This window comes from Amblyraja radiata, chromosome 1 (assembly GCF_010909765.2).
Source record: "Amblyraja radiata isolate CabotCenter1 chromosome 1, sAmbRad1.1.pri, whole genome shotgun sequence".
Taxonomy (NCBI): Eukaryota; Metazoa; Chordata; class Chondrichthyes; order Rajiformes; family Rajidae; genus Amblyraja; species Amblyraja radiata.
In genome coordinates, this window is record NC_045956.1 from 13280971 (window position 1) to 13299531 (window position 18561).

At 44.6% G+C, this 18561-nt stretch overlaps 1 protein-coding gene across 1 annotated transcript in view; it reads right to left on the reverse strand.

The window, feature by feature from the left end:
- Positions 1 to 17070, reverse strand: part of LOC116971039 (endothelin receptor type B-like) — a 41383-nt gene extending 24313 nt beyond the window's left edge. The window contains exons 1-2 of the mRNA XM_033017842.1: positions 16060 to 17070; positions 15562 to 15674 (exon numbers count right to left, since the gene is read on the reverse strand). Coding sequence (XP_032873733.1) covers positions 15562 to 15674; positions 16060 to 16533 — 587 coding nt within the window. The 5' untranslated portion in view covers positions 16534 to 17070. The remainder of the gene's footprint in view (positions 1 to 15561; positions 15675 to 16059) is intronic.
- Between the last annotated feature and the right edge of the window lie 1491 nt (positions 17071 to 18561).

Here is an 18561-nt window from a genome sequence, read left to right on the forward strand (position 1 = left end):
TTGATCAGTGGGGAATGGAGCCTAAGAATGGGATAGCATTGGGGACTATCTCACTGAGAACATGGGTTCATGTAATTAATCCATTGTATCAATCTCCGAAGTGCCTACTTTCCACAACCAAATGTCGAGAGAAGGCACAGCTGATTTGTAAGCATGAGGGCTGCTGCTAACAGAAGTCTCTGTTGCTGTTGCAGCAATGCAGTCTGCATCTCTTCCATGATGATCATGGAATAGCAGCCAGCAACCCCCCCCCCTCCCCTCTTTTTATGCGTAAATGACATCACGCGCGAACTTCGCGCGACTTCCGGTTGGTCGCGCCAAACGCACACAATCGCATGCAAGTGCGACAGGCTCTTAACACATTGGCCTGGAGGGTAAAATTGGGGTGAATGAAAGGCAATGAAGGGTTGGTGTGTGGACTTGCAGAAGTAGGTTTTGCACTTGGTAGGGAGTACTTGATGCAAAACATTTAATAAATACACGCAATTGTACTTCCTAAAATATATACACCCATTATCCCTCTGGTATTTTACACATGAATTATAATCCAGAGGCAAGAACAGCAGATGCTGGAATCTTGTGTAGAACGCAAAACACTGGAGTTTGAAGAAGGAGAGTTAGAGGAAGGATCCTGACCCAAAACATTGTTTATTCATGACCTCCAGAGATGCTGCCTGAAACAGAGTTACTCCAGCACTTTGCGCTCTATGTGTTATATTTTAAGTATATTCCCAGTATTAATGTGTAGGAAAGAACTGCAGATGTTGGTTTAAACCGAAGATAGACACAAAATGCTGGAGTAACTCAGCGGGACAGGCAGCATCTTTGGAGAGAAGGAATGGGTGACGTTTCGGATCGAGACCCTTCTACAGACTGATGTCGGGGGAGAGGGAGATACATAGATAAGGAAGTGTAAACTGGGACAAGGTATCAGCAACAAAGCTAACAGATAAAATGTAGTCAGAGACAGTAAGACTGGTCAGAGAACTGGGAAGGGGAGGGATGGAAGGAGAGGAAAAGCAAGGGCTTCTTGAAGTTAGAGAAGTCAATGTTCATACCACTGGGGTGTAAGCTGCCCAAGCGAAATATGAGGTGCTGTTCCTAAAATTTGTGCTGGGCCTCACTCTGACAATGTAGGAGACCCAGGACAGAAAGGTCAGTGTGGGAATGGGAGGGGGAGTTAAAGTGTTTAGCAACCGTGAGATCAGGTAGGTTTAGGCAGACTGAGCGGAGATATTGAGTGAAATGATCGGTGACCCTGCGCTTGGTCTTGCTGATATATAGGAGTCCGCACCTGGAACAGCGGATACAGTAGTTCAGGTTGGAGGAGGTGCAAGTGAACCTCTGCCTCACCTCAGAAGACGGGGGTCCTTGTTAAGTATTAATGCTCAATTGAATATGCATGGCTTTGGAAGGAAAACTCCTCCACTTTTCTAGTTTCCCAGTTCCCCGTAAAATTTTGATCTGTTTCTCAGTCAGTTAATAGACATGGCACCCTGACTTCTGCTTCTGTGCTACGAGACCCGAATTAAATGAGCTGAATGGAGCACCAAACACTAGATGAAAATGTTAACAATCTTTACACTACCTGTCCATTTTCTTCATGCATTCGCAGCAACAGAATACTGAATATGCTACAGCTACTTTGCAACACAAAGACCATCCGGGTAAACTCAGGAGGGTTGTGATAAAGAAAGAGGGCTCAGAAATATTAGGCACTGAAGGTGTCACAGTGGCATAGTCGTAGCGTTGCTGCCTAAAGGAGCTGTCCCACTTGGGTGACCCAATCCGCGAGTTCGCCCTTGACTCATACTCGCAGCGTGGTCAACACGAGGTCCTAGGAGGTCATTGTAACTCTCCTTCATGCTCGAGAGTAATCCTCGTGTACTCGAGGCCTCAGCTAGGTCACGGCGTATTTTTCAACATGTTGAAAAATGCCCGCGAGTAAAAAAAGGTCGCCATGGAAAAAAGCAATACTTTTTTTACTCATAGGTTTAGTCGTAGTAGGTCCTAGGTAATCGAGGGTGGTCGAAGGTAGTCGAAGGTGGTCGTAAATAGTCTTCATCATAGTTGAAGGGAGGTCGAAAGAGATAGTCTTCACTCTCCACTATTCGGTGTCCAATTTTCCCGAAGTTAGTCATAGCTAGTCAAAACTAATCTTCAACATGGTCGAAGGAGATCGAAGGAGGTCTTCTACATAGTCGATGGAGGTTTTCAACATGACATTTTTTCAAACTCTCCTAATCTCTTCTAAATTCAACAATTAGGTCGCCCATGTGGGCCAGCCCATTTACAACGCCAGAGCATAATTGTGTATGCTTCATTGATTTCATCTCTCATTCTTCTCAACATTACAGAGAAGGGGACTAGCATACCCAATCTCTACTTGTATGACAGTCCCATTCTCCCAGGAACCAGTCTAGTGAATCTTCACTTCATTTCATTATATGAATTATATAATTTTTCAACCCATCTGTCGTGTTGTAATCTAGTCACTCAACTCATCTATATTCATTTGCCATCCTCACTGTTATATATTTTCACTTACTTTCGTGTCATGAGCAAACTTAGAAATGTTTGTCCTCTCAGTCAAACTATTGATTTAGATGGAGACAAAAGGAACTGCAGATATTGGAATCCTGAGCAAAACACAAAGTGCTGGAAGAACTCAGTGGGTCAGACAGCATATGTGGAGGGAATGGCTAGGTGATGTTTCAGTCTGAAATGGGGACCCGACCCGAAAAGTGTCTGACCCGTTGAGTTGTTGTTTTCCAAGTGTCTTACTTAAAATATTCACTGTTGTTTTCCAAGTGTCTTCCTTAAATTGCAGCAATTTAAATTATCGTTGCAAACATTCACCAAAACATTATTTATTTGCTTGAACATATGCTCAATATGTTTGTATCAAGCATTTACTCAGCTTATTAGGAAGTGCTAACGCATTTGGAATTAATTGGCTACGCAATTAAGTAAATCGCTTCAATGTGTGCCATCATGTCACATGCGTGAGATACCATCATGAGGAAATTATCCATACTTTTCTGGTTCAACTCATTCTTGGGCTAAAAAATGTTTGCCAAAGAATCTTTCCATCATGACAATGCCACCTCAAAGTTATTTTTCATTCGGTTCAACTGAACATAATTCGTCAGCCATTTGTTTGTTTCAACAGATGCTTGCAGGACATTTTCCCAGTAGTTCTTTCAGCAGAACAGACTGGAAATACAATGAAAATTCTTCAGATCCCACACTATACAATCAGTAGAAAATTGGCTAAGCCTACATCAAAAAGAGTAGGGTTATCAAATCATTTTTAGGAAAATTACATGGATCTCCTGTTGAACTTAGCCAAGAGCTTGGGAAACCATCATGGAACTTCAAGACCTGTCATCCACAATTCCAGCTGGACAAAGACCACTCACCCATGCTTACTTGCCCAATAACTGAGACCATTCATTCCTGACCCGATACATTGACTGTTTATTTCCCTCCACAGATGCTGACTGACCCACTGAGTTCCTCCAGCACTTTGCTTTTGTGTTGAGGATTCCAGCATCTGCAGTCTCTGGAGTCAATCTGCCACACAGAGTCATAGAGCATGGACACAGGCCCTTGATCCCACTCTGTCCATACCTACCATCAGGTACCTATCTGCACCAATCACATTTTCCAGCACTTGGTCCTTGTCTAAAATGCCATGTCAACTAAGGTGCCCAGTTAAATGATTCTTAAATATTGGGAGAATCTCTGCCATCACAATTCTCTCAGTTTGTGTGTACTGGATTGCAATCAAATTCTTCCTCATGTTCCCACTAAACCTCCTGCTCCGTTACCAAAAGCCTTTACCTCCCAGTTTTAGATATCTCTATCTCTATCATGGGGAGAAGTTTACTACCACCCAATATTCCCCATAATTTTGTAAACTTTAATAACATCTATCTCAATCTTCTTGAAACAAGACTAACCCAGCTGATCCTGTCTCTCCTCATAGCTGAGACACTGCAACAAAGGCAACGTTCTGGTAATTCTCCTCGGCAACCTCAGTGCAATCACATCCTTCCCATAATGTGAACAGTTTTCCAGCTCTTTTATATAGTTGTACTATAACCTATTTCCACTTGTGTTCTATGCCCAGGCAAATAAAGACTGGTATTTCATTTCATCTGAACTACCCCATTTGCTTGTGCTGCTGCCTTCAGAGATCTCTGGGCATACAGTATATAGCACTTCCCAAGATCCTTCCATTGATTGTGTAACTTCATTAGTTCTACCAAAATGCATCATATGTTTCCATATTCCCATATGATGTGGAAAGAACTGAGTCAGGAATATGGTGGAAAACTCTTCACCTGTCTGGATGAGTGCAGAGGCAACAGCACTCAAGAAACTTGACATTGTGCAGGACAGAGCAGCCCACTTGACAGACACCCATCCATAACCATTCACTCACTCCACCATCAGCAGCGGCAGCAGATGTGCCAACTACAAGATGCACTGCAACAACTCACCACAATTCCTTAGACAGCACCTTAAATATCCATGAGCTCCACCACCGAGGACAAGAGCAGCAAAATCACCTTCAATCCACACACCATCCTGACTTAGAAATATAATGTCATTCCTTCACTACAACCGAGTCAAAATCCTGCAACTCTCTCTCTTACAGCCTTGGGGGTATAACTACACCTCGAGGACTGCAGTGGTTCAGGAAGGCAGTTCACTTCCACCTTCTCAAGAACAATTAGAAATGAGCAGTTAAATGTAGGCGAGAACTGCAAAGCCCAAGTCCCATGAATAAATAAAAAGTATTTGCTGGACCTCAGACTAATCATATTCTCCATTAGTTTTCTCCCCACATTCTCATCAACTCCCCCAGATGCTACTCGGATCAATTTACAGTGTCCAATTATCCTACCAACCGACATGACTGTATAACATTGAAAGAAATTGGAGCACTTGGATAGCCAGGGAGAACGAGCAAACTCTGTGCAGACAGCACCAGAGGCCATGATTGAACTTCAATCCTTGGTGCTGGGAGGCAATAGCTCTACTAACTTACACCTGCCTTTTCATATGGGTCTGTACGGGTGTCAATAGTAGGAACGGATATCAATGGGTGTCATGTCATCAGATGTCATTACATCTTTGAAAATAAGCTTCTCTTTCGTTTGAAATGCTACACTGACTTTGAATACATATTCCTTTTTGGATCTCAGAGTAATTATATTCTCCATTAATTTTCCACCGTAATCGGATCATCTCTTGGTTCTTGGTTCCTTGGTCCTCCAAAATATTCCAAATGGAATTTAAACTGGAGGTGGTGAAGGGAGGGCTTAAGCCAGAAAGGGTTATTGGGAAGAAAGAGCTACTTTAAATTTAGTTGCATCTGGTTGGGTAACTATAGTTGGGTGGAGATTATTCCATGCTTTAATTGTGCGGGGGAAGAACGAATTGCTGTATACATCTGTCTTTGTAGCTGGGATCACAAATTGGATCGAATGCCCTCGATCTAATTTGTGATCCCAGCTACATGACAGATGTTGATGCTCCTAATTGGTTTGGGTTTGGTGTAGGTCTTGTAGTCTATGTCGAGCTGACCATTTAACATTTTGTAAAAACAGGTCAAACGGTGAGCTTCACGTCTGTCTTGGAGAGGGTTCCACCCCAGAGAATTCAGAAGTTTGGTGACATTCGCTTCTCTCTCATAGGTGTTAGTAACACATCGAGTTGCCTGTCTTTGGACACGTTCGATGGAAGAAATCTCTACATAGACGCTATTCGGATCAATTTACAGTGTCTATTTAACCCATCAACCAACATGATTTTATGATAGTATGGGAGTAAATCGGAGCACTTGGAGGAAATACATGTAGAGCCTGGGAAAACGAGCAAACTCGTGAAAGAATATCCATTGGAATACATTTTTAATCTGATAATAAATTAAATAATTAAGGTGGTAGACACAGAATCCTTCACCGCGTCATTACTAACACAAGGTACAGAGGTTCAAAATCACCTCAGCATGTGCTGATAAGCAATAAAAAGCAACGCTATTGCTGTGAGAACAAACGTCGCAGAGGTTGAAGAGCACGCACTCTCTATGGTGTCCTATCACAATTTGCTTTGCTTAATTCCAAGGAAAGAGGTCAAAATTGAAATTCCTCAGCCCTGGAATTAATTTATGGAGCAGGCAGGTTACATGAACTACTGAGTGACAGAAACCAGATGTTTTTTTGCTTTCCACTGCATTGCTAATGTCACCGAGCATTCCATAGAAGGAGGTCCCATTACTTCCTATGTCTATTTCCATTTACATAGCAGCAACAGTAGGACCATATCCAGTGTATTGTGAATTAAAACTGCTCTGAAGGGCCTGTCCCACTTGCGCATCATTTACACGTAATTTAAACAACGTCATTTACGCGTCACGAAGCACGCGTCATGCCGCGCAGTGATGTGCATTATGCGCGCATGGTGCGTGGTGACGTAGGCAGTGACGTGTGGCCGCCCCAGGATTTTGGGATGTACAAAGTCTTCGAGCGCCATCTGCATGACGCTCAAATGACGCCCAAGTGGGACAGGCCTTGACAGACCAGGTGGTGGATATAAGATGAGCTTGCTTAGGGGATTCTCCTACATTACTACTGTAACACTGTAACATCACTGATGTATTGACAATAGGCTCTGGCTTGGACAGGATCTCCTTTGGGTTGTGAAATTGAAGACAGGAATGGCAATTGACATCTGCCTGTGTCTATTGTCCTGGGGATAACCAATAAAACAACCCTATTTTTACATTTAGGTTGATCTTTCCTGCTTGTTCCAATCTCAGAGCTTAAAGATCATAAATCGCTTGAGGGCAGACAATTATGTAGTGTCTCTACAGGACTGGGTACCCGCCTCTGCAATTTATGAGACCCTCATTGCAGGTTGAAGGGTGATCAGGTCAAAACAGCAGGGCTTATTTAACATCAGCCACTGATCCATTACCCCATTATCTGAACCTGGAATTGCAAACAAATATTTCCAGATAATTACAGACATTCAGATACTACATAAGTGTGCAATTTTCATCAATAGCCCCTTCCTTGGAAAAATGCAACGTTTAAAAAAAAAGATCCCTTTAGAGGTATAAAGATTCATATTGCAACTTTATTCAGTGGAGAAATTTTCAGTAAAACTATGTATTTGCCTCAGACAAATCAATGAAGAAATTAGGCAAATTATATTTTTTGCAAAGTCATCCTCCTGAGGATTCAGAATGTTTTTGAAAAAGAAACGTGGTTTGAAACTTTCTTAAGATTCTGGTATTTTTGACTAAAGCCTAAGATTTCCTTTTGAACACTTTAAACCACTTCCTTTGATTTTGCTGAGGCTGCCTTCAGGTCTCTATTTAAAAAAAAAAACAAGCAGGAGTGACCTGCACTCTCAATAATGGAGGTTTCATTAGAAAACAGAAACACTATTCCAACCCCTATAGATCCAGCACCAGAGGTTAATAAGCAAGCCCTGATTAATACACTGCAGCTTTCAAGAGTCAATAGTCTTATTATTATTGGCTACACAGCTTGTATTCAATAGACACCGATGGTTTACATCTCGAGTGAATCTGTGCCGGAACTGTTGATAACATGTAATTTAATTACATTTTGTGAACTTGACCCGAGTTCTTTTCTTACTTTTAGAATTCTTTAACTTCAAAACTATTAGGAAAAGAAAGCGATGCCATGAATGTACAATACACTCCAGAGCCAGGAGCAGTCATTAATAATGATCATGCAAACTAGGCTGAGCTGAACTATGGAATAGAGCGTCAATTGAAAGTGGTGAGAAAATCTCATTTAAAATAAAATCAAGCAAGAGAAAGTGGAATTCACTACTTAAACTGCAGTGGTAAAGCTTAGCAAGTGTCATTTCATAGTCAAGTATTTCTAATTTAGCTGAAATTTTATACACAGCCCTTGCGTACACTTCTTAGCTTGACTTTTCTATTTTGAAGGGTGCAGGCACCATACACACAAACCAGAAGCAAGCAGAGTTGCCACTTGGTCGTCCCAGGCCTCCATGAAGCTGAAATGATGCCTCGCTGCCAAAATGGATTTGAATGATCCAGCAAGCACATTTTATTCAAACTGAATGAAGCACAAACTGTTTAGCAACAGGAAGAATTTCACCCATTTAAATTATTTAAAACGATCAAGTTCCTGTAGGTTTCTGACTGGAAGAAGAGTTGGTCGCACTGATTTACCATTTGATTTTTAGATGACGTTGGAGTTTAAGAAGTACTGATGAAGTACTGCAGCTGTAGTTTTCCAAGACTCCAGACTAATCCTGTTGCTGCCAGATTTGGGCATTTTGGTGACCAATGCTTTGGTATGTGGCAGGAAAGGGAGAATGAGGAGAGGAGAAGGGCTTTCAGCAAGAATGCGAGCTGAGCCTCTGGGGCTAGAGAATCTCTCTCCACATCACCTTATGTACTAGAGCAGGGAAATAAGGATGGCAACTCTCATCAGTAGTCTGCTATTTCTTTCTACAAGCCTTCAAGGCCTCCAGAATGACTTTCATAACTAGATGTAGCCCAAAGCCTAAATTGCTTTAAACACCACTAGCCAGCTTGAACCAGTACAAGCCATATGAAATTAGACTCAATGCATAAATGATCATGTACCAGAGCAATAAACACTATTGGTACAGCTGGCAAATGCTCCCTTGTTCCAGAAGATTGTGAGTGGCTGCTCCCGCCTGAACCTCCAGACATCCTCACCATTTCAAATAACTACATTGGGAATGACCTTTGCCAATTACAGAGTTCTTCTGATCTCAGCTCCTCCTGTAGTACTGCAAGGTTATGGGCAACAGGTGTTGCTGCTAGTGTAGAACTGCAGGGCTATGGGTAGCCAGTACTACTGGTCCTGTTGAACTCCAGGCCTATGGGCATCTGGTACTAGTGCTCCTATTATTGCAGGACTATGGGTAGCTGGTACAGCTGTTCCTGTCGAACTCCAGGTCTATGGATAGTTGGCACTACTGCTCCTGTTGAACCACAGGGCTATGGATATCTGGTACTGATGCTCCTATAATACTGCTGGGCTATGGATAATAAAATGTTGCCCGTACCATAGAACTGTAGAATTATGGGCAACTGTGTTACTTCTACTGTTGCTAAAGCTGCCAGTAATCACCTTGGTCCAAATTTGATGTCCAAGCAAGACACGAGCTGAAGTGACGATTAGATAATGCATATACAAGTCCAACGTGTGTATAACTACTGCCAATTTGTAAAATTAACTTCAGAATTTCTATAGTTAACTACCAAAGTCCGTATCATAATCACTCTTCACACAAGTCTCAAAAGCAACTTATATATAATAAGTTGTTATGGGATCATTTATATAATTTCTTTATCCATTCCTGTCCCTTTTGCTATCTGGACACTATTCAGGCATGGGCTGATAAGGTTGATAAGTGTTGCAAATGTCACTTGCAACCTAAGTACCCAGACAATGGCTATCTTCAACTAGGGACAGTCTAATAACCTTCACTTGATATTGAATCGAACCACCCTTTAAATTGCCCATATCAAAATCTAAAATAAACTATCCAGCTGCCAGGTTTATAGTTACGAGCGGTTTGTAAGCTGGATATTCTGTGGCAACATCCTCGGTTTGTGATTCATGAAAACATTCCACCTTCAAATAAACACAAATTGACAGTGGGATGGAAGACCTGTCACTTTACTAGATGACCACATCGCTCATAATAATTAAAAAAAACTCAGCACCAGTCTGGACAAAATAGCCTTCGTGATCAGCACTCAATTCTCTACACTAAACATCAGCACCTGTTCACCATTGATGCATTGTGTTTAAGAAGGAACTGCAGATGCTGGAAAATCAAAGGTACACAAAAATGCTGGAGAAACTCAGTGGGTGCAGCAGCACCTATGGAGCAAAGGAAATAGGCAAAGTTGGGTTTCGGCCTGAAACGTTGCCTATTTCCTTCGCTTTCTACAAGCCTTTCAATCTAGAGTTTCTCCAGCATGTTTGTGTACCCACCATTGATGCATCCCAGTTAGTCTTGACATCTACAAAATGTGCTCGCTCTCTCTCTCTCGCTCTCTCTCTCTTTTTTTTTTTTTTTCCCTTTGCCATGACTTTCAATCTAAAGAAGGATCTCGACCCAAAACATCACCCATTCCTTCTCTCCAGAGATGTTGCCTGTCCCGCTGTTACTCGAGCAGTTTGTGTCTATCTTATAGACAATGGGTGCAGGAGTAGGACATTCGGCCCTTCGAGCCAGCACCGCCATTCAATATGATTCAATATGAAGCTGGGCTTGTACACTCTGGAGTTTAAAGGATGAGAGGGTATCTCATTGAAACATATAAGATTGTTAAGGGCTTGGACACACTAGAGGCAGGAAACATGTTCCCGATGTTGGGGGAGTCCAGAACAAGGGGCCACAGTTTAAGAATAAGGAGTAAGCCATTTAGAACAGAGACGAGGAAACACTTTTTTCTCACAGAGAGTGGCGAGTCTGTGGAATTCTCTGCCTCGGAGGGCGGTGGAGGCAGGTTCTCTGGATGCTTTCAAGAGAGAGCTAGTTAGGGCTCTTAAAAATAGTGGAGTCAGGGGATATGGGGAGAAGGCAGGAACGGGGTACTGATTGGGGATGATCAGCAATGATCACATTGAATGGCGGTGTTGGCTCAAAGGGCCAAATGGCCTACTCCTGCACCTATTGTCTATTGATCATGGCTGATCACCCACAATCAGTACCCCGTTCCTGCCTTCTCGCCATATCCCATGACCCCATGCTATCTTTAAGAGCTGTATCTATCTCTCTTGAAAGCATCCAGAGAATTGGCCTTCACTGCCTTCTGAGGTAGAGAATTCCACTGATTCACAACTCTCTGGGTGACAAAGTTTTTCCTCATCTCCGTTCTAAATGGCCTACCCCTATTTCTTAAACTTTGGCCCCTGTTTCTGGATTCCCCAATATCTTTGGTTTAAACCGGCATCTTCAGTTCCTTCCTACCTCAAGAACAACTAATTATGATAAATGTATAATAAATAATTTCCCCAACTTTAATGACTAAAAGGTAAACGAATGGTATCAATGCTTCAGTTCCTATCAGAAGTTTGTTTAACACTGTGTGTACCTTTAGTGTGCCATTTGAGTGGTTGTCATCTTTTGAGTAAAAATCTAATTTAAAAAATGTTTCTGTAAAAAGACAAGAGTAAAAATACAATCGGAGAAGATTCCATAACTGAAGTTGCTTCTTGAGCTTGAAAATGAATGAAACGTGGTCCTAATACTGACACATGGGATTAGATGGTCACAATGGTCAGCATGGTTGTAGTGGGCCAAAGGTCCTAATTTCTACGTAGTATGTCTCCATGAAAAAAAAAAAAAAAAAAAAGGCGCGGCCCTGTCCAGTCGCCGTTGTGGCAGCTCTGCGAAAATTGTGTGTGTTTTTAACTTTTATGTTCCTTTTTAACTTATTTCTAAGTTCTAACTCCCTAGTACTAACAAAGTATGACAGGGAAACCCTCTTAAATCTAAACTCCAGGTCAAACGGAGACTTTTTAAACTCTGTACTCACTGATCCAGCATGGCCAGCAGAGATCAGCAGAAGCTGCTGCAACAACAATGGGAGCTCGGTTGCAAGGAAAACCCGGAGAAAACATCGAGGGAAGCGGGGGGGGGGGGGGGGGGGAGGGGATTCGGAATAGGCTGAAAGCCCAAGCCTTTCGTCCACCTCTGCCCAGCATTCTTCTGGCGAATGTCCAGTCCCTGGAAAACAAGCTGGATGACCTCAGGGCGAGGGTCAGATTCCAGCGGGACATAAGGGACTGCAACATCCTCTGCCTGACTGAAACATGGCTGACCTCGCTGATTCCGGATCAGGTAATCTGCCCAACCGAGTACTTCACTGTCCACCATGCTGACAGAACAGAAGCATCTGGGAAATCCAAGGGTGGAGGAGTCTGCTTCATGACCAATAACAACTGGTGCAACCCTGGAAATATCAAGATGCTTTCCCGTTCCTGCTCGCCGGACCTGGAGCACCTGACGATCTCATGCCGCCCATTCTACCTTCCCCGGGAGTTCGGCTCAATGATCGTCACAGCCGTCTACATTCCACCGCAGGCGGACACCGACATGGCACTATCGGCCCTACACGATGTGTTATGTCGACATCAAAACAAGTACCCGGATGCGGCTATGGTGGTGGCTGGAGATTTTAATAAATCAAATCTCAAGAAGGTCATGCCGAACTTCTACCAACACATCACGTGTGCCACCAGGGGGGAGAGAACTTTGGACCACTGCTACACACCGTTCAGGAAAGGCTACAAGGCCGTTTCTCTCCCTCCCCTAGGAAAATCTGACCACGCTGCCATTTTCCTGTTGCCGGAGTATAAACAGAGGATAGGTCGGGAAGCGGTAGAGACGAGGGACGTAAAGCGATGGTCCGACCAGTCAGAGGCCATGCTGCAAGATGCACTGAGTGATGTAGACTGGAATATGTTCGAAGCAAGTTCCAGTGACGTCAGTGAGTTCGTGGAAGCAGTCACGGACTTCATCGCAACAGTAACCGACAACATCGTCCCCACGGTAAGGGTAAGCACCTTTCCGAACCAAAAACCCTGGGTAGACAGGTCTGTTCGTGTGGCCCTGAATGCTCGCACCGCTGCCTACAACTCGGGCCTGGCATCAGGAAACATGGACGTCTACAAGGCAGAGTCCTACCGACTGCGAAGGGTGGTGAAGGACGCAAAGAGAAGGTACAGAGACAAGATGGAGTTACAGATGGAGCAGCAGGACACCAGAAGCCTGTGGCAGGGGCTACGGATTGTAACCAACTACCGGAGCACCCCTCCCTCATCCGCAAGTGCCGGCACCTCCCTAGCTGATGACCTGAACTCCCTTTACGCTCGCTTCGAAAGGGGCAACACCACTTCAGGTCTGCCGACTATCGACAATACCGCCAGCGGGCTGGCTACCGAAGCTGAAGGGAGGAATGTGCACACATTCTCGCTGTCCGAGCATGACGTGAGGAGGGCTCTGACACGGGTGAACACGAGAAAAGCTGCAGGCCCCGATGGCATCTCGGGGCGAGTACTCAAGTCCTGTGCTACGCAGCTAGCTCCAGTGCTCACTACATTATTCAACCTCCCCCTGGACAAGTCCGTGGTCCCTGCCTGCTTCAAAAAATCCATCATTGTACCGGTACCAAAAAATGCCTCCCCAGCCTGTCTGAATGACTACCGTCCGGTGGCCCTTACCTCAGTAGTCATGAAATGCTTTGAGAGGCTGGTGAAGAAACACATCTGCGCCTTCCTCCCTCGGAACATGGACCCGTTGCAGTTCGCATTACCGTCCGAACAGATCCACGGACGATGCGGTCTCCCATGTCTTGCACACCACTCTCTCCCATCTGGACAGCCAGAAGGGGGGCTACGTGAGGATGCTGTTCATAGACTACAGTTCAGCCTTCAACACGATAGTCCCCACCAGACTGGCCGGGAAGCTAATGGAATTGGGGCTCAACACCTCCCTGTGTGCCTGGGTCCTGGACTTTCTCACCGCCAGGCCCCAGGTAGTCAAGATGGGAGGGAATACATCGAAGTCCCTCACCCTGAGCACAGGATCGCCCCAGGGTTGCGTCCTCAGCCCCCTATTGTACTCCCTGTACACACATGACTGTGTGGCTAGGTTCAGCTCCAACTCAATAATTAAGTTTGCTGATGACACTGTGGTGGTGGGCCTGATCTCAGACAACGACGAGAAGGCCTACCGGGAGGAGGTGGCTGGTCTAGCACTCTGGTGCCAGGATAACAGCCTCCTCTTGAACATCAAAAAAACGAAGGAGCTGATCATGGACTTTAGGAGGGCACATCATCCGAGGACGTACACTCCATTGAGGGTAAATGGGGATCCTGTGGATAGGGTGAACTGTTTTAAATATCTGGGAGTCCACATCTCCGAGGATATGACATGGGCATCACATGCCTCAGCACTCGTGAGTAAGGCAAGGCAGCGCCTTTACCACCTCAGGCAATTGAGGAAATTCAGAGTGTCTCCGAGGATCCTCCAGTGCTTCTACGCAGCGGCGGTGGAAAGCATCTTGTCCGGGAACATTACCATCTGGTTTGGGAATTGCTCTGCCAAGGACAAGAAGGCTCTGCAGAGAGTAGTGCGTTCGGCCGAACGTACTATGGGAACTTCACTTGCCCCCCTGCAGGAACTATACATCAGGAGGTGCAACTCCAGAGCCAACAATATCATGAGAGACCCCTTCCACCCCTGCAACGGACTGTTCCAGCTGCTACGGTCAGGCAAACGCCTCCGTTGCCATACGGTGAGAACGGAGAGGTTGAGAAGGAGTTTCTTCCCAGAGGCCATTCGGACTGTAAACACCTATCTCACCAGGGACTAACTCTACTGAACGTTTTTCTTTCCATTATTTATTATGTAAAAGAATATGTGTGTTATGATTGTGTTTATAGTTTGTTTGGTTGTTTGTCTTTTGCACAAAAGTCCGCGAGCATTGCCACTTTCATTTCACTGCACATCTCGTATGTGTATGTGACAAATAAACTTGACTTGACTGACTATTTTCTTGTCATCCTTATTTTACATTCTGTGTTTCTCCCTAGCTATTTCTTTATGTCCACACAATAAAATTGATATATTAATAATAAATACAGAATGATTCATGGAAACTAAAGACCCAAAAGTGGTATTCTTTTCTCAGTTTTCTAACATTGTGGTTCATTTATCGGACAGATTAAAACAATTAATATATTTAAAACCATAGACATATGTCTGGGAACATAGTAACTCCATTGTGATTCAATGTTGTAAAAGATTGGTGAACATCATTTATGGAAATGTTAAGAAATGATCAAAAATCCCAGAGAAAAGTTTGCTGAACTACCCCCCATACCTTGCCAGCATTGTGAAACCATGGAAAATTGAAAACAAACATATTCATACTTGCTCTGTAACATAAACAATTAAACAAATGTAACAATTGATTTTATTAAAGAAATATAAATAACTTATTTTTTCTTTAATACCACAGAACTGAAAAGCCATCACAGCTTTGAACTTCAAGTTCCTGATTTTCAAATCCCACATAACCCGATTGTTTCTAGGATTTCAAATTTCTGTATTTAGAATTTCAAAAGAATATCTCTCATCTCAAGGTTGCCTAACATGCATGGCTGGCATAGTCAGGTCTCGTAGAACTGAAAAGTGCTGGAATAACTCAGTGGATCAGGCAGTATCCCTGGAGAACATGGATAGGTGATGTTTTGAGTTCGGACTCTTCTTCAGACTAATTCAAACATCAGTCCAGAGAAGGGTCACAATATAAAATGTCACCCATGCATATTCTTTAGGAATGCTGCCTGACCCTACGAGATACTCCAGTATTTTGTGTCTTTCCTTGGTAAACCAGCATCTGCAGTTCCTTATTTCTAGTCAGAACATGGGATCATTACAACAACAAATTGCTAGATTTTACTTAGAAACAAGAATAAGGCACACCTGTCCACACTCAGAGCGCAGAGGTTCAGCACTGTGATCCCCACCGATGCTTTCTGTAAGAAAGGCACGAGCTTGCAAATAACAATCCCAAAAGGCCAATTTGGTGCCAGAAGCTGGAAAAGATATTTAGCAAATGTCAGTTAACGTGGCTAAGCAGAGAGAACAAATAACTACAAATGAGATAAAAATAAATAAATTATGAAACAATTATCCTGTTCCACCCCAAAGGAAAAATAGAATAATGAAACGTGTTAACAGCCAATGAAAAGGAAGTAGAAGCTACAAGGGAATAAACTAAGAAACATAGAAATTATTGTAGGACTAGGCCATTCGGCCCTTCGACCCTGGACCGCCATTCAATATGATCATGGCTGATCATCCAACTCAGTATCCTGTACCTGCCTTCTCTCCATACCCCCTGATCCCTTTAGCCACAAGGGCCACATCTAACTAAGAGGTGTGAAAAGGGTGCAGGTTTACACGGTGAAGCACATGGACCTTATAGACGTTAATGGGGATGCCGATCGTGATGTAGAACAAGTCTCCCAGGGCCAGGCTCCCGATCAACAAATTGGGTCCATTCCTCATGCACTTGTTCTTATAAATGATCCTTAACAAAGTGGCGTTTCCGATCACCCCGACCACGAAGATGACACAGGAGATGGCCGCGTTGATGTACTTGAAGGTGCGGCCACTGTCGAGCGCCTTGTGACAGGAGGGGAAATTGCTGGCATTGGCAGCCGACGTGTTGATGTCCCGTAGCCCGCCCGGGATGTCGGTGGTCCGGCTGTCCCAGTGAGAGAGCCCGTTCTGCTTGGACCAGGCTGCGGTCGGGAGAACCAGCTCCATTTGCTGGGAATGAGAATTGAGTCTCCCCGTGGTCTCGTTTGCCGACCCGGGGGATTCCCCGCTGACCACGGGCGACAGCGCGAACCCAGCGAGAAGCGAAATCCAACACAAAGTCGTCTCCATTCCCAGGGAAATCCGAGGCAAACTCGCGGGGAGAAGTGGAGGAGAGAGGGCACGGAGCGCACCAATTTCACGCGTTAATATCGCCCCAAGCCGGCAGCTCAATGCTGCCTTAAAGAGCGGTGCAGAAAAGCTGGTGGTAGATCTCCCCCGCCTTCACTTCCCCAGCGCCCCTTGTCCTGGGCTAGAGAGGGAGAGATCCAGTCCGTTCCCGGTTCCTTATCCGGACAGGGCTCGGTGCTCCAGCGGGCGTCTGATCCAAGTGAGGTCCGTCGCTCTTTGCAGCTTCTCTAAACGGAGCGATGAGAATGAAAGAGAGAGCGAGAGAGAGTGGGACGAAAGTGGCACCAGTCTCTCCCTCCCCAAGGCTGAGCAAGGACCCGTTGCTCTGGGAGGCGAGTGAAGGCAGGAATGAGCAGAGCATCACAGTGACCAGCAAACAGCAGCAGCCAGTCTCCGCTCAGTTCACTCGCCTCTAGTTACACCGGGCGGGACACGGCGAGCTTGATACAGATACAAAGCGCTTCCCTTCTCAGCGGGGCATTGATCACATAGAAACATAGAAACATAGAAATTAGGTGCAGGAGTAGGCCATTCGGCCCTTCGAGCCTGCACCGCCATTCAATATGATCATGGCTGATCATCCAACTCAGTATCCTGTACCTGCCTTCTCCCCATACCCTCTGATCCCCTTAGCCACAAGGGCCACATCTAACTCCCTCTTAAATATAGCCAATGAACTGGCCTCGACTACCCTCTGTGGCAGAGAGTTCCAGAGATTCACCACTCTCTGTGTGAAAAAAGTTCTTCTCATCTCGGTTTTAAAGGATTTCCCCCTTATCCTTAAGCTGTGACCCCTTGTCCTGGACTTCCCCAACATCGGGAGCAATCTTCCTGCATCTAGCCTGTCCAACCCCTTAAGAATTTTATAAGTTTCTATAAGATCCCCTCTCAATCTCCTAAATTCTAAAGAGTATAAACCAAGTCTATCCAGTCTTTCTTCATAAGACAGTCCTGACATCCCAGGAATCAGTCTAGTGAACCTTCTCTGCACTCCCTCTAGGGCAATAATGTCCTTCCTCAGATTTGGAGACCAAAACTGTACGCAATACTCCAGGTGTGGTCTCACCAAGACCCTGTACAACTGCAGTAGAACCTCCCTGCTCCTATACTCAAATCCTTTTGCTATGAAAGCTAACATACCATTCGCTTTCTTCACTGCCTGCTGCACCTGCATGCCTACTTTCAATGACTGGTGTACCATGACACCCAGGTCTCGCTGCATCTCCCCTTTTCCTAGTCGGCCACCATTTAGATAATAGTCTGCTTTCCTGTTTTTGCCACCAAAATGGATAACCTCACATTTATCCACATTATACTGCATCTGCCAAACATTTGCCCACTCACCCAGCCTATCCAAGTCACCTTGCAGTCTCCTAGCATCCTCCTCACAGCTAACACTGCCCCCCAGTTTAGTGTCATCCGCAAACTTGGAGATATTGCCTTCAATTCCCTCATCCAGATCATTAATATATATTGTAAATAGCTGGGATCCCAGCACTGAGCCTTGAGGTACCCCACTAGTCACTGCCTGCCATTGTGAAAAGGACCCGTTTACTCCTACTCTTTGTTTCCTGTTTGCCAGCCAGTTCTCTATCCACATCAATACTGAACCCCCAATGCCGTGTGCTTTAAGTTTGTATACTAATCTCTTATGTGGGACCTTGTCGAAAGCCTTCTGGAAGTCCAGATACACCACATCCACTGGTTCTCCCCTATCCACGCTACTAGTTACATCCTCGAAAAATTCTATAAGATTCGTCAGACATGATTTACCTTTTGTATATCCATGCTGACTTTGTCCAATGATTTCACCACTTTCCAAATGTGCTGCTATCCCATCTTTAATAACTGACTCTAGTAGTTTCCCCACTACCGATGTTAGACTAGCTGGTCTGTAATTCCCCGTTTTCTCTCTCCCTCCCTTCTTAAAAAGTGGGGTTATGTTTGCTACCCGCCAATCCTCAGGAA